Source organism: Podarcis gaigeae (assembly GCF_964106915.1).
Source record: "Podarcis gaigeae genome assembly, chromosome: 6".
NCBI lineage: Eukaryota > Metazoa > Chordata > Lepidosauria > Squamata > Lacertidae > Podarcis > Podarcis gaigeae.
In genome coordinates this window covers 6,272,677-6,288,786 of record NC_139682.1, presented here as the reverse complement: position 1 = coordinate 6,288,786, position 16,110 = coordinate 6,272,677, and the positions used below count along the sequence as shown (strand labels likewise).

The following is a 16,110-nucleotide window of genomic DNA, read 5'->3' as shown; positions in this document are numbered from 1 at the left end:
GTATACCTGAAGGAGCGTCTCCGCCCCTATTTTTCTGCCCGGACACTGAGGTCCAGCGCTGAGGGCCTTCTGTCGGTTCCCTCCCTGTGAGAAGCAAAGCTACAGGGAACCAGGCAGAGGGCCTTCTTGGTAGTGGCACCCGCCCTGTGGAACGCCCTCCCACCAGATGTCAAAGAGAACAACAACTACCAGACTTTTAGAAGACATCTGAAGGCAGCCCTCTTTAGGAAAGCTTTTAATGTTTGAGGCATTACTGTGTTTTCATATTGTGTTGGAAGCCGCCCAGAGTGGCTGGGGAAACTCAGCCAGATGGGCAGGGTATAAATAAATTATTATTATTATTATTATTATTATTATTATTATTATTATTATTATTAATACAGGCATCTCCCAGCCTGTGCAGGGCTTCATTCCTGGCAACCGCACGCATCACTGGGATGTGTGCGAGTGGGGTTTCTCCCCTGTTGCACCCTTGCCTCCTTTCAGTGCTGAAAATAGCTTGCATGTTTGCAGGAGCACGCATGCAGATCCTTTGCAAGTGGGGAGTTGCTTGTACACACACAGAGGAAAAGAGCTAGAGATCCTGTTCCCATAGTGGCCAACCAGCTGCTTATAGGAAGCCCACAACCAGGGACCTGAGGGCAGTAGTTCTCTCCCCCCTTGTGATTCCTGCATTTACAGAGGCATCCTGCCCTGCAGCTTAACTTTCTCAGATCCCGGAGAGGGACTTGGTCAGATGCAACATCATAGTAGCTGCAAACCCCTCGTCCAAAGGAGACCTGATGCATCTCTCTTTATCCCGCCCTCCAAGAGCAAAGCTTCCCTGCTTAGACAAGTTTGGGCAATTGTTTGAAGTGCGAATTAACGTCTTCTGGGACACTGTTGTTTGCGCTCTTCTGCACTGTTCCGTTTACTTTGCATTGGTGTTATTTCGACAAATGCTTATTGATACGCTCCAAGTTGCTTTGAGCTTGGAAGGGAAATCGTAGCCGGAGGAGCAGGAAGGAAATGCCCAAACTTGCCTAAGCGGGGAAATTTTTAGGATTACAGTTAAGTAACAGGAGTTCCCATTCATACCTCTGGCCTGCAGGCTGTTGGGCAGAGTGATAGTTATACTGTGGATTCTGTGATCATTCAGTAGAAGTGAAGAAATTGGTTTGTATCCTAGGAATGTTAGATTTCATGTTACGGGAAAAAGTCAGAAAAACATGCAAGCCCTTAAGCTTAAATGTCCATGCCTTAAAGTTTGGGGGCAAGGCCTGATAAAAAGAAGAGAATCCAGCTTGGGGGACTACTGAGAATGAATTACTCAACATAAGCACAGCGTATTTATTTGCTTTTTAATTCGTTAACTACCTACACAGTCCATGTGGATACATACCAAATGAGCTTCATTTGCATAGCTCCAGGCAGATCGTGAAGTTCAGATGTTTTGGCAGAGAATTTGGGTTACCATGGCGCAGGGGTGGATAGGGAGAGGTTTGTAGGGACGCAGCGTGCAGCCAATGAACTGATCATTCATTAGATATATGTTGCAGTTCTCCTGACATTTAAAAAATTGATTTAGAAAGGGGCTCCTGATTGGCAAGGCAGCAGTGTGTGTGTGTGTGTGTGTGTGTGTGTGCACTTTTGAATTGTTATTTATTTTTAATGTCCTTGCTAACTCAGAGGAGGCAATCTCCCTTTCCCCCTCTTTCACAGGAACGTAAGTAGTTGCTTTATCCCAGGTCAGGTCATTGGTCCATCTTTTAAGTACCCCACATCTGAAAAAATATAATAATAATAATAATAATAATAATAATAATAATAATAATAATAATAATAATTTATTATGCCCCATCCACCTGGCTGGGTTTCCCTAGCAGCTCCCAACAGAGTATTAAAAACACAATAAAAGATCAAACATTAAAAACTTCCCTAAACAGGGATGCCTTCAGGTGTCTTCTAAAAGTCGGATAGTTGTTTATTTCCTTGACATCTGGTGGGAGGTCATTCCACAGGGCAGGTGCCACCACCGAGAAGGCCCTCTGCCTGGTTCTCTGTAACTTGGTTTCTCGCAGCGAGGGAACCGCCAGAAGGCCCTTGGCGCTGGACTTCAGTGTCTGGGCAGAACGATGGAGGTGGAGATGCTCCTTCAGGTATACTGGACCGAGGCCGTTTAGGGCTTTAAAAGCCAGCACCAACACTTTGAATTGTGCTCAGAAACATACTGGGAACCAACATAGGTCTTTCAGGACCAGTGTTATGTCGTCTTGGTGGCCACTCCAAGTCACCAGTCTAACTTCCGCGATCTGGATTAATTGTACTTTCCGGGTAAAACAGAGAGAATACTATGACATATTTTGTTCCAATGCAAATGTGTGTAGATGCAATGTCTTAAAAGTCATATGCTTACTTAGAATCATGGAACTGTAGAGTTGGAAGGGACCCAAAAGTTGACTCTTGGGTTGCCCTCGTTTTTAAGCACAGCCCTTCCTTCTCCCTCTCCCTTCTTCTTCCAGGGCGCCGTCGTGGAGAAACGGACTTTCCCGTGCCCGTTCTGCGAAGCCGCCTTCACGTCCAAAACCCAGCTGGAAAAGCACCGCCTCTGGAACCATCTTGACCGGCCGTTGCCGGCCGCCGCTGCCCCGGTGGAAAACAGGTCTCCGAAAGTCTCCGGCAAGGGCAAGAAAAGGTACTGGCCTGCGGTCTTTGAGGCAGAGAAGAGGGAAAGCTCCCCGACCCTGTGGATTTGGGGATGGAAGGAGGGGGTCAGGCGTGAGAGGCCCCGATGTCTTAAACCCCGCTTTAAACCAGCCCTCTATGCTTTGCCCTAGAGCTGCCGAGGGTTCAGCTTCCCTCACCATCCATCCCAAACAGGCAAAGGTGGAGAAGGCCGTCGCCCTGCACCGCCCCGAGAACGGAGAATGCGCGGCCGTCAGCCCGGGCAGCAAAGACTTCCAGAGCAGGGCGGCCACCATGCCTGGTGCTCAGCTGTCGGGTGGCAAAAGCTCCAAGCATCAGTCGAGCAGGCAGGCCTCTGAGCAGGAGGAAGACCCCGAGAGGATGAAGCACAGTAAGACTAGAACAGCGACTCCCGTCCACCCCAAGTCCTGGTTTCCCTTGCCCAGTTTAAGATTTGAACCATGCGCTACACGGTATTCGTGGTAGAATTTTGTGAAATCATGTAGAATCTTGGAGCTGGAAAGGGAACCAAGAGTCATCTATTCCAACCCCCTGCAATGCAGGAATCTCAGCTAAAGCATCCATGGCAGATGGCCTGTGCTTCCATCCAACCTATGCTTAAAATCCTCCAAGGAAGAGGGAGTCTGTTCCACGGCTGAACAGCTCTTACTGTCAGAATGTTCTTCCTGATGTTACAACAACAACAAATTATTTGTACCCCACCCATCTGGTTGGGTTTCCCCAGCCACTCTGGGCGGCTTCCAACAAAGATTAAGAATACATTAAAATGTCATACATTGAAAACTTCCCTAAACAGGGCTGCGTTCAGATGTCTTCTAAATTTCAGGTAGTTGTTTATCTCTTTGACATCTGATGGGAGGGCGTTCCACAGGGCGGGTGTCACTACCGAGAAGGCCCTCTGCCTGGTTCCCTGTAGCTTTGCTTCTCGCAATGAGGGAACTGGCAGAAGGCCCTCGGTGCTGGACCTCAGCGTCCAGGCAGAACGATGGGCGTGGAGATGCTCCTTCAGATATACTGGGCCGAGGCCGTTTGAATTGTGCTTGGAAACATACTGGGAGCCAGTGTAGGTCTTTCAAGACCGGTGTTGTGTGGTCTCGGCGGCTGCTCCCAGTCAGCAGTCTAGCTGCCGCATTCCGGATTAGTTGTAGTTTCTGGTTCACCTCCAAAGGTAGCCCCACGTGGAGCGCATTGCAGTAGTCCAAGCGGGAGATAACCAGAGCATGCACCACTCTGGTGAGACAGTCTGTGGGCAGGGAGGGTCTCATCCCGCATACCAAATGGAGCTGGTAGACAGCCGCCCTGGACACAGAATTGACCTTCGCCTCCATGGACAGCTGTGAGTCGAAAATGACTCCCAGGCTGTGCACCTGGTCCTTCAGGGGCACAGTTACCCCATTCAGGACCAGGGATTCTCCACACCAAATCGCCCCCTGTCCCCCAAGAACAGTACTAACAGTATGTTAGTTGGATTCTCCTTACAGTCATACCTCGAATTGCGTTTGTTTCACATTGCATTTTTTCAGGTTACGAATGCGGCAAACCCGGAAGTGTTTACTTCCGGGTTCGGCGCTTCGCGCATGCGCAGCAGCGCTCTATTGCGTCAAGCGCAGGAGTGGTGCTCTACTTACGGACTTTTCGGGGTGCAAACACCACCCAGGAACGGATTGCGTCCGTAAGTAGAGGTACCACTGTACTTGTAACTTGAAGCCATTGGTTCGAGACCTCCCCTCCACGGCCTAGGACCCTCGTACCTCATAACTACGGGACCACCTCTGCCTGTATTCCCCATGGAGGACCTTAAGGTCCATAAATAGCAACACCCTAGAGGTCCTGGGCCCTAAGGAAGTCAGATTAGCCTCAACCAGAGCCAGGGCCTTTTCAACACTGGCTCCGGCCTCTTGGAACTCTCAGTCTCATGAGACCAGGACCCTGCGGGATCTGATTTCTTTCCGCAGGGCCTGTAAGACAGGGTTGTTCTGCCTGACCTTTGGCTTGGAATCAACTTGATCCCCTCTTTCCTTTTTCCTTTCTCCTTCTGTGATGGAACTCCTATTTGGGGACTTCCCTGGCTTTTTTCTGGCCCACGTAGGACCAGTCTGGATAGTTGGCCTTGGTGAAGATTTGACGTTTTCACCCCCCAAAAGTTTTTGATTTGAGTTTCTACTGAAATGAAGCTGCATTTTAATGTTTTAATGTTGTATTTTAATCTTGTTTTTCAAGCTGTATTTCAACCAATTGTTTTTATATTTGGTGTTAGCCGCCGTGAGCCCAGTCTTGGTTGAGGAGGGCGGGGTATAAATAAAAATTATTATTATTATTATTATTATTATTATTATTATTATTATTATTACCTGTAACGTGTCGGGTAGATGAAGTTCTGCCCTCTGCGAAAGCAGAAAACACCTCTTTTCCGTGTGACAGCCCCCCCCCCATGCATTTGAAGAGTGCTATTGAATCTTCATCTCGGTCTTCTGTTCTCCAAGTTAAACATGCCCAATTCCTTCGTTCTTTCCTTATAGGACTTGTTTTCCATGGCTGCCCCCGCTGTTGTTTGAAAAAGTGTGTTTCTAGTCCATATGACTGTGGGAGATAAGCTTGAAAGCCCAGGGGCAGTGAGAAGCCAGGGGGGGGGGAAGCCAAGCAGTGCTTTCTTTTCTGTGTTCCAGAATAAGATTTCAGCCCTGTGCTTATTCCCTGGGGAGCGAAGCAACAGAATAAATTAGGCAAAAAAAGGGGGGGATTCACTGAAATGCTGAGTTGCTCTGTGTAGACAGGGGTGTTGCACTCACAGCTTTCCGTGCAGGTGTTTGACCAAGTTTTTATTTCTGTTTTCTCCTTTTTGAGTTAGGAAGGAAACAGAAAACTCCTAAGAAATTTACTGGAGAGCAGCCGTCCATCTCCGGAACATTTGGACTGAAAGGTAAATGACGAGTCAGATGCGTTCCTGTTTTTGGGAAGTATTTTGTAGAGTATTTCGAATTTTCTGTTGCCGGGCAGCACCTCCTGCCTCAGTTTCATGGAGAGCCCTTTGTGTGTTGCAGAGGATTCTGGGAAATATGCTAGGCTGTTGCCTTTGGTTTAAGCAGGGCACACACCACCATGTGGAGCTGCTGGGCCTCGCTGTTCCTGGCACGAAGCGAGAGCACACCCTGAAATACGCATTTCAGGAGAACATCAGCCGTGGTGGGCAAAATATCTTTGCGAGAAGTTTGTCCACCATTGCTGCAGTTATCACAGGGAGACCTTGGGCTCATGCAGCACATAATGAAACTATGGAACTATGGATATGCACAATTTTATAATATGCAGAGGAAATATGTGAAGAGAAATCAGGGAGAGAAGTTGAGGAAAGTCCTTGGTAGGGGAGGAATAATGTATGTGATTTGATAATTTGTTATGTGGAAATTGATCAATAATTTATTTATTTTTTTCAACCTATGGAACCCACCAACACAAAATGTGACAATGGCTTCCCTAGGGGATTAGACAACTTCACGGAGGTTAAGAACTATCCACGGGTACTAGTCCGCGTGACTTTGGCTACCTCCGCACGGCAGTTTATTTATTTTCACGCCATTTCCCTGTTGATTTTCACATTATATTTGGATGTAAAAGGTGCTTCTGGAACTGTAGTGTGATACGGTGCAAGTTTGGCACTCACTTCCACATTATTTGCAAGTGGATTCCCTCCCCAGAAGCAAATAACATGGAAATGAGTGCTAAGCTTACACCTACGTTCCATTATTGTTCCAGAAGGGGCTTTTTACCCCATGTGAAAGCTCAAACAAAATGTAGAACATAACCGTCAGGGAAAAGTCTAGATTAGGTAACCTCTGGGTTAGATTACTGCAATGTGTTATATGTGGGGCTGCCTCTGAAGGCTGTTTGGAAAGTCCAGCTGGGGCAGAATTCACTGGCAAGACAGTTTGAGCATATTACACAGATCCTGGCCCAATTGCACTGGCAGCCAATTGGTTTCTAGGCCCAGTTCAAAGTGCTGGATTTGACCTATAAAGCCTTAAACCGGATCAGGACCTCAAGGACCGCCTCTCCTCATATGACCCTGCTCAGACTCTGCGATCATCATCTGAGACCCGACTTCCGGTCGGCGCCAGCGCTTAATGGCGGCTCTCTCTCTGTTCTCCGGGGAGAGGGCTGCTCCACGAGTTCGGGTCTGACCGCTACGGCGAAGCGGGGACCCCTAAAATCACAGGCGTGGAAGCCTGTGAACAAGGAGACTCGGTGGGCACCATTTGCGCCCCCCTTTACTGCAAAAGAGCCTTTTTAAAGGCTCCGGAGGAGCATCGGGGGATCGCGCGGTGCTGAGAGTCACTACCCAGCCCGTGGAGTGAAGCCGCGTCGCCATAGGCGGAGAGCGTCGATTCCTTCCTGAAATTTGGACTGAAAAAGAGCACCCGTAAGTAAGATTGGATACCTTACTGGGATTACAAACAAAAACCTTTAAAAATTTGGCTGAAAACGGGGACGGTAAATAAAGGAAGTCTGCCTCCCCCGGACTGCATGATCGCTAAAGCAACGGAACTAGGAAGCTGCAATTGAAAATTTACTGTGAACTTTTTGGATTGGGCTAACCCTAACACTGAAGCTAATTTCCCCCCCTTGTAAGCAGGATCGGGGGGGAAGAAGTAGAAGAAAAGGTAACATGCATAAGGGAGTTTAAAAGGACAATTTCCCGCAGTCTCTGACTCTGGGAACGAACTGCCTGGGTGAAGCACTTTGATAGGAACTGTCAGATCACCTTTGTTTTAAAGTGGACTTTATTGGATACAACTCTTGAGACTTTGTGAAATAACATTGTTGCAACTAAAAGACTGATAGATTTTCTTAGAAACTTTTTCCCTCTGAGGGCTGTTGGTTTCTTTGTTTCCTTTGTTTACTGGACACATTGATGCTCCCTCTAGAGGGCTGAAGGTAACAGTTGCAACATAGGCTTTAAAAAGAAAGTCACTGGATTTTTCCATTGTAAACCTGTTCCTGTGAGAACGACCTTGGGACATGAGCGGCCCTATAGACGAAATAGCAACAAGGTCTAAAGCTAAAGCTGCACAAAAGAAAAGGGGCTCGCTATCAGGACTACTGCCAACAGGTGCAGCAGGACAGGAAAAAGGAATAACAGCATTCATGGATTCAGTGACACAGGCATTACTTAAAATAAATGAATCTTTAGAAAATTTGACCAAGCAGAGTACGGAAAATACTAAACAATTGTCAGAACTTACAGCAAAATTAGATTTAAATACCAAAAGTATTACATCTAATACAGAGACTATAAATAAACTGGTGCAAGAAAACGCCACAATCAGGAAAATTGCGGAGGAGGCCAAATTTACAGCGGAATCCACACAGGAAAATTTAGTACCGGTTTGCAAGAAGCTTGACCAGAATGAGGCGACCTTGTCTTTGTGGGAGATGCAGCGTAAGGAGAAGAACTTGAGATTGAGACTCGTCCCAGAGAGTGAAGGGGACAGCCTAGTGGACTTTCTCACAAAAGAACTTTCGGAATTTTGGCAGGTGAACCTAGAGGAAGAAGAATTTGAGATAACAACTGCCTTCAGATTGGGCAGAAGGCAAGGTAGGAAGATTCCAAGGGATTGTCTGATAACTTTGAGATCTAAAGAGGAAAGAGATAAAATACTGAACTTGCATTATCAGAAAACTCCAGATTGAAAACGCTACTGTGCAAATATACAGGGACATTCCAAAATACATCTTAGAGATAAGGACCTACTTTAAGAACTTGGTTGACCTGCTGAAGAAGAAGAACATACCTTTTAGGTGGGAATATCCACAAGGCTTGTCCTTTAATTTCAAAGGAAAGAAAGTTAAGATAAGAACAGTACAAGATAAAGAACAATTCCTGAACAGATACGAAGAGGACCTGGTGAAAGGAGTGCTGGACTCGACATCGGATACAGATTTGGGAAATTTGACATTTGGACTTAAATCACCTCCAGAGGGAGAACCGCCGCAGGGTGTGGCTGGAGGAAACTAACCAACAATGTCTCTGCGATTCCTAAGCTGGAACTGTAACGGTTTGAACCTTCCCAGAAAAAGACGTGAAGTTTTCCATATCTTAAAAAGAGAACAATTGGATTTGATTTGTTTACAAGAGACCCACATAACAAGAATACACAGAAAATTGCTTATAAACAAAAGGTTAGGACAGGAATTTATTTCATCGGATAAAGTTAAGAAAAGAGGAGTGGTGATCTATGCAAAGGAGAAATTGGCCCCAAAACTGATTTTTAAAGATGAACATGGAAGAATATTGGCAATTGAAATACAAATCCAAGGAGAAAAGTTTTTGACAATCGGCATATATGCACCAAATGAAGGGAAGGCAGAATTTTATAAGAAATTGCATGAGACATTGATGGACTACCTGGATTATAAGGTGATTCTTTTAGGAGATATGAACGGTGTCGTCTCTACATATATGACAAAGCACAAAGACAGGTGATTTCCAAGGATGGGAAACTACCTAAGACTTTTTTCGAAATGACCGACAATATGGACTTGATAGATATTTGGAGACTAAGAAACCCTCTCGAGAGAGAGGGGACATTCTTCTCAGAGTCCCAGATGACATGGACAAGAATAGATCAGATATGGATTACTAGTGGAATGGCTCCAATGATAAAAAAGGTGGAAATCTGCCCAAAGACATGCTCCGACCATAATGCGGTAAAGATGGAAATGAAGGTAACAACAGCTGGTTCCTTTAGATGGAGAATGAATGACACCCTATTTAGAGATCCAGAAGTCTACAAAAAGGCCCAAAAAACTTTGAGGGACTACTTTGAGATAAATCTGAGGACAGAAGTGGAGAAAAGAGTGATCTGGGACGCAAGCAAGGCCGTGATGCGAGGTTTCCTAATACAGCAGAATTCCCTAAAAAGGAGGAAACAAAATGAGAAGAAAGACAAGATCCTGGAAAAAATAAAAGAAGGCGAAAAGAAATTGAGGTCTAAACCAAAGTCTCATGAGATCTTGAGAGAAATTAAGTTCTACCAGATGCAATATATGGAACTGATGAATCAGGAGATAGAATGGAAGATAAAGCAAATGAGACAAAGGAAATTTGAATCAGCAGATAAATGTGGGAAACTCCTATCATGGCAATTGAAGAAGAGACAGAAATTGAACACTGTTACAAGCTTGGAGGTGGATGGAAAGAACATTTCTAAGCCAAATGAGATCAGTAATTGCTTTCAGAGTTATTTCAGAAGACTCTATGCACAAGGGCCAGAAAATGAAGGAGAAGTAGAAGATTTTCTTAAGAAATATGGATTACAAAAAATTTCGCAACAGAATGTGCAGACTCTGAATGAGAAAATAACTGAGCAAGAAATAGAGGGTGCCATTCAGAATATGAAACTAGGGAAATCTCCAGGACCAGATGGACTAACCTCCAGATACTATAAGGCGTTAAAGGAATGGTTAATACAGCCGCTTAAGGAGGTTTGCAATGAAATATTAGAGGGGAGGAAGGCACCTGAATCGTGGAAAGAAGCTTTTATTACACTTATACCAAAGACTGAGGTTGATAAAAAACAGATCAAGAACTACCGCCCAATATCTTTACTGAATGTGGATTATAAAATATTTGCAGACATTTTGGCAAAAAGATTGAAGAAAGTGTTGGTGGAGGAGATTCATAAGGACCAGGCAGGCTTTCTTCCGGGTAGACACCTATCGGATAATGTAAGGAACATAATTGACATAATAGAAATGCTGACAGTTAATAGTAATACAAAGGCAGTTTTGATTTTTGTGGACGCGGAGAAAGCCTTTGACAATATTTCTTGGAAGTTTATGAAGAAGAATCTCCATGGGATGGGGGTAGGCCAAAGATTTGAAAATGGTATAGGTGCAATATATTCGGAACAAAAGGCAAAATTAATTGTAAATAATGTGGTTACGAATGAACTTCTTATAGAAAAAGGGACACGGCAGGGGTGTCCAATTTCCCCGTTACTTTTTATATTAGTCCTGGAGGTTCTGTTAAACATGATAAGTGGTGACCAGCTGGTAAAAGGAGTTCAGGTTGGAGCTAGAGAATACAAACTGAAGGCTTTCACAGATGACTTAGTTTTGACCCTACAGGAGCCAGACACTAGTACAAAAAGAGTTTTAGAACTAATCCGAGTTTTTGGTCAGGTAGCAGGATTTAAATTGAACAAACAAAAAACCAAGGTCTTGGAAAAAAACTTAACAAGCGTGGAAAGAGAGAGGTTCCAAGAGGAAACTGGACTAATTATGGCAAAAAAAGTGAAATACCTGGGAATTAATATGACATCTAAAAATGTGAATTTATTTAAAGACAATTATGATAAATGCTGGACTGAGATTAAGAAGGATCTAGAAATATGGTCGAACTTGAAGCTTACCTTGCTAGGACGAATTGCAGTGATTAAAATGAATGTATTGCCTAGAATGTTATTTTTGTTTCAGACATTACAAATTGTGGATAAATTGAATTGTTTCAAGAAGTGGCAGAAAGATATATCTAAATTTGTCTGGCAGGGCAAAAAGCCCAGAATAAACTTTAAGATACTTACTGATTCAAAAGAAAGAGGGGGATTTGCCCTGCCAGACTTAAGACTGTACTATGAATCGGCAGCTTTCTGCTGGTTGAAAGATTGGCTACTACTTTAAAATGCAGACATTCTGGATTTGGAAGGTTTTAATAACATGTTTGGTTGGCATGCATATATCTGGTATGGCAAGGTTAAAGTGCACAAGGGTTTCAAAAACCATATTGTCAGGAAAGCATTATATAATGTTTGGACTCGGTATAAGGATTTGTTGGAAAATAAAACCCCCAGGTGGTTATCACCAATGGAGGCTAAAGAGGTGAAGAAGCTAAACATGAGAATCAATTGGCCAAAATATTCTGAGATTTTAGAAATAGAAAGTGGCGAATTTAAATTACAGAGCTTTGAGAAGATAAAGTCCAAGGTACGAGATTGGCTCCATTATTATCAAATAATGGAGGCCTTTAAACAAGACAGGAAAATTGGGTTCCAGGTGGAAAAATCGAAATTAGAAACTGAATTGTTAGAATCCAATACTAAGAACCTATCAAAGATGTATAACTTGCTGTTGAAGTGGAATACAATTGATGAAACTGTTAAATCAGCAATGGTTAGATGGGCACAGGACCTAGGACATGACATTATGTTTGCTGACTGGGAACAGTTGTGGACCACAGGTATAAAATTTACGGCTTGTAATGCCTTAAGAGAAAACATTATGAAAATGATTTATAGGTGGTACATGACCCCAGTCAAGCTTGCTAAGATTTATCATTTGCCCAATAATAAATGCTGGAAATGTAATGAGACTGAAGGTACCTTCTTTCACCTTTGGTGGACCTGCCCGAAGATTAAAGCTTTCTGGGAAATGATTTATAATGAAATTAAGAAAGTACTTAAATGTACTTTTCATAAGAAACCAGAGGCATTTCTTTTGGGTATGGTGGGCCAACTGGTGCCAAGGAGGGACAAGATCTTTTTTATGTATGCCACAATGGCAGCAAGGATTCTACTAGCAAAGTATTGGAAGACACAAGAGCTACCCACGCTGGAAGAATGGCAGGCGAAAGTGATTGACTTTATGGGACTGGCAGAAATGACCGGCAGAATCCGCGACCAGGAGAAAGAAACTGTGGAGGAAGATTGGAAGAAGTTTAAAGTATATCTTAAAAATCGCTATAAAATTGAGGAGTGTTAAAGTGTGAAGGGAAAGGAAGATGTATAATTACAACTATATTTATTCTTTTTCATTTAATGTGATATTGAAAAGGAGAATAAGTTTAAATTTTAATTGGCTAAAAGAGTTGCTGAAAAATTCTGAAACTAGGATGCAAAAAGGGGAAGGTATGGGGAAGTCCGAGAAAAGAGGCTTACGAAAAGGAGGTTAAGAAAGTAGGATTTATGTTTTTTGTGTGTGTATGTTGTTGTATGTATTATTTAGTGTTGTTGCGTCGATAAAATTGGAAAATCAATAAAAAATTATTAAAAAAATAAAGATCATCATCTGAGACCCTGCTTTATGTACCGTTTTGAACATGGGTTTGGTTGTACCTGCCTGTTGTAGCATATCCATGGAGCTGTCCATGGAGGCGCAGGTCAATTCTGTGTCCAGGGAAGCTGTTTACCAGCTCCATCTGGTACGCAGGCTGAGACCCTACCTGCCTGCAGACTGTCTCGCCAGAGTGGTGCATGCTCTGGTTATCTCCCGCTTGGACTACTGCAATGCGCTCTACGTGGGGCTACCTTTGAAGGTGACCTGGAAACTACAACTAATCCAGAATGCGGCAGCTAGACTGGTGACTGGGAGCAGCCGCCGAGACCACATAACACCGGTCTTGAAAGACCTACATTGCCCCAGTATGTTTCCGAGCACAATTCAAAGTGTTGGTGCTGACCTTCACAGCCCTAAACAGCCTCGGTCCAGTATATTTGAAGGAGTGTCTCTACCCACATCGTTCTACCCGGACACAGAGGTCCAGCAATGAGGGCCTTCTGGCGGTTCCCTCACTGCAAGAAGCCAAGTTAGAGGGAACCAGGCAGAGGGCCTTCTCAGTGGTGGCACCCGCCCTGTGGAGTGCCCTCCCACCAGATGTCAAAGAGAACAACAACTACCAGACTTTTACAAGACATCTGAAGGCAGCCCTGTTTAGGGAAGCTTTGAATGTTTGATGCATTATGGTATTTTAATATTTTGTTGGAAACTGCCCAGAGTGGCTGGGGAAACCCAGCCAGATGAGCGGGGTATAAATAATAAATTACAGTGGTACCTCGGGTTACATACGCTTCAGGTTACAGACTCCGCTAACCCAAAAGTATTACCTCACGTTAAGAACTTTGCTTCAGGATGAGATCAGAAATCGTGCAGTGGCGGTGCGGCAGGCCCCATTAGCTAAAGTGGTCTTCAGGTTAAGAACAGTTTCAGGTTAAGAACGGACCTCTGGAATGAATTAAGTTCTTAACCCAAGGTACCACTGTATTATTATTATTATTATTATTATTATCATCATCATCATCATCATCTGCCATATGAGCAACGCTAGGCCTGCTTTTCAGGAAGGAACCACTCAACCTGTCCTCTTTCAAGAGCAAAATCCTTTCTCTTCTCCAGGGCTGGCGAAAGCAGAGGACAAGGCGAAAGCACACCGGGCAAAGAAACTGGAGGCGTCTCTGAGCGGCGCCGGCAATGAAGACCTAAAGAAGAAAACGCCGGGGTCCAGTATGAGAAAGGATCCTGTCCCAACAGCAGCAGCTCCTTCTGCAACAGGTTTGACCCTTTTCACAGAACCCTTTCCATTCCGAGGGCCACATTCCCTTCTGGGTGGGGCCAGAGGCAAAGTGGGCAGAGCTGCAATTGCAAACGTTCGCTTTGGACAGTAGGCTAGTTTCTCAACACACACTCACACCTCCCTTGCCGTCCCCCGTCCAGGCAAGCCAGAGTCACGGCCAGGGTTCAAGGATGCAGCTGAGACAGGCAGGAATGCCAGAGGAGGGTGCAGGATTGGTGAGCAGTGTGGCTAAGGAAGGCTGTGGTGTAGTGGTTGAGAGCAGCAGACTCGTAATCTGGTGAACCGGGTTCGCTTCCCCGCTCCTCCACCTGCAGCTGCTGGGTGACCTTGGGCCAGTCACACTTCTCTGAAGTCTCTCAGCCCCACTCACCTCACAGAGTGTTTGTTGTGGGGGAGGAAGGGAAAGGGAGAATGCTAGCCGCTTTGAGACTCCTCAGGTAGTGATAAAGCGGGATATCAAATCCAAACTCCTCTTCTTCTTCTTGTGTGGCTTGTGGAACTTGCTCCAACATGACTTGGGGACGGAGCATCTGTTTTAATGCAGGAGGTCCAGTGTTCAGCCCCTGGCTGCCACTGGGGGAGCCGCTGCCTGCCAGTGCAAACAATACTAATCTAGGTGGACCAATGGTTTCACTTGGCTGAAGGCAGCTTATTTTGTCCCTATCTTTCAAGCCATTGCGGGGAAACCCGGTCGTTTGAACAAACGTGGTCTGTTCGCTGCACAAGAGGTGTGCATTTTTGCTATCAAAACTTGAGGGCTATTTTTTAAAAAATTGTTATTTAAGTCGTGTGCCCTTTGTTTCTCAGTTTGATCCTGTTACATGGCTTAGTATGTTTTGTGGTGTTTTGTGCATTGCGGTTTGCTGTTACTTTTATTGATTATAGATTGATAATTCATTATTGTGGCTGATACGTATTCAATTATTATTTGCTGATGTTTAACATTACTGTTTACTATTAGATTCGGATGGATTACTGAATGTTGCTTTGTTTTATATAAGTTGTTTATTTTAAAGTTATTGTGACTTTTTGTATTGGATTCTTACTATTAATGTTTGACGTTCTATTACGTTTTTGTATGTGTTGGAAGCCGCCCAGAGTGGCTGGGGAAACCCAACCAGATGGGAAGGGTATAAATCATAAATTATTATTATTATTATTATTGTGCAACCCAGCCAGGTGGGCAGAGTATGAATATATTGTTGCTGTTGTTGCTGTTGTTGCTGTTGTTGTTGTTGTTATTATACTTTCCAGTGTTACCTTTTGAAAGTGCACTTTGTGGGTTAATTTGGGCTGTCTTTAAGTGTCCCTCAAACCACTCCTTTTGGCTCTTAAGACCCAGGCAAGTAGGTATCTGGAGCCAGGGGGAAAACCTTGCTTCTCTGGGGAATTTCTTCCTGGCTCAACGAAGACAGCATGTTCTGAGCAAAGCACAGCTGCGGCCCCTTCCAGCTGATCCACGTTCCCAGCTTTTGAGTCTGATCGCCGAGTAAACAACTCATCATGCCTAGCCTGTTGCTCGACAGTGGGAGCAAAGCCAAGCCTATGGCTGCTTGAGACTGCGGCTCGGCTCGGCCTCTTTTTGGCTGTGTTCCCTCATGGGGGGGGGGGGCATTTAGATAAACACTGCAAGGAGTCCCGGAGCTCATAGACAGACCCTATGTTTGCTCAGATGTTGCTGTGCTTCAGAATGGAACCGTTGCCGAAGCCATGCTCCGTTTTCCTTTCCTGTGCAGTGACGGTGTCAGCGGAGCTCGGGGATTATTGTTGTAGATGCGTTTTGCGGGGAGGCGGCACTTCTTCTCGCCAACCAGTCGCAATCCCATGCTTTTTAGTGCGTTTCCTTGTGACCTCCCGAACTGCAGGCAGCCCTTAAAAAGAAAAAGAGGCATGTCGAAAAGAGGAACGAAAGACTTAACTTAGTAAAACCTCACTTGTTGTTATTTGATCTATTATTCATATATTCAAAACCTGCATTCCTGTACCCGTGAAAATCTACGAAAGCATATATATATATATATATATATATATGTATATATGTATATGTGTATATATATATATTCCTTTATCTATCTATCTAT

General features: G+C 44.5%; 1 protein-coding gene across 8 annotated transcripts in view; it reads left to right on the top strand.

The window, feature by feature from the left end:
- The window catches only part of ZNF512B (zinc finger protein 512B), a 49,933-nt gene that overhangs the window by 16,042 nt on the left and 17,781 nt on the right, over window positions 1-16,110 (top strand). For 4 of the 8 annotated variants that reach the window (XM_083744246.1, XM_083744249.1, XM_083744252.1 and 1 more), the window contains exons 5-8: window positions 2,502-2,674; window positions 2,817-3,055; window positions 5,528-5,605; window positions 13,852-14,007. In XM_083744246.1, coding sequence (XP_083600372.1) covers window positions 2,502-2,674; window positions 2,817-3,055; window positions 5,528-5,605; window positions 13,852-14,007 — 646 coding nt within the window. The remainder of the gene's footprint in view (window positions 1-2,501; window positions 2,675-2,816; window positions 3,056-5,527; window positions 5,606-13,851; window positions 14,008-16,110) is intronic. The other 4 variants (XM_083744250.1, XM_083744247.1, XM_083744251.1 and 1 more) reach the window with 1 other exon arrangement.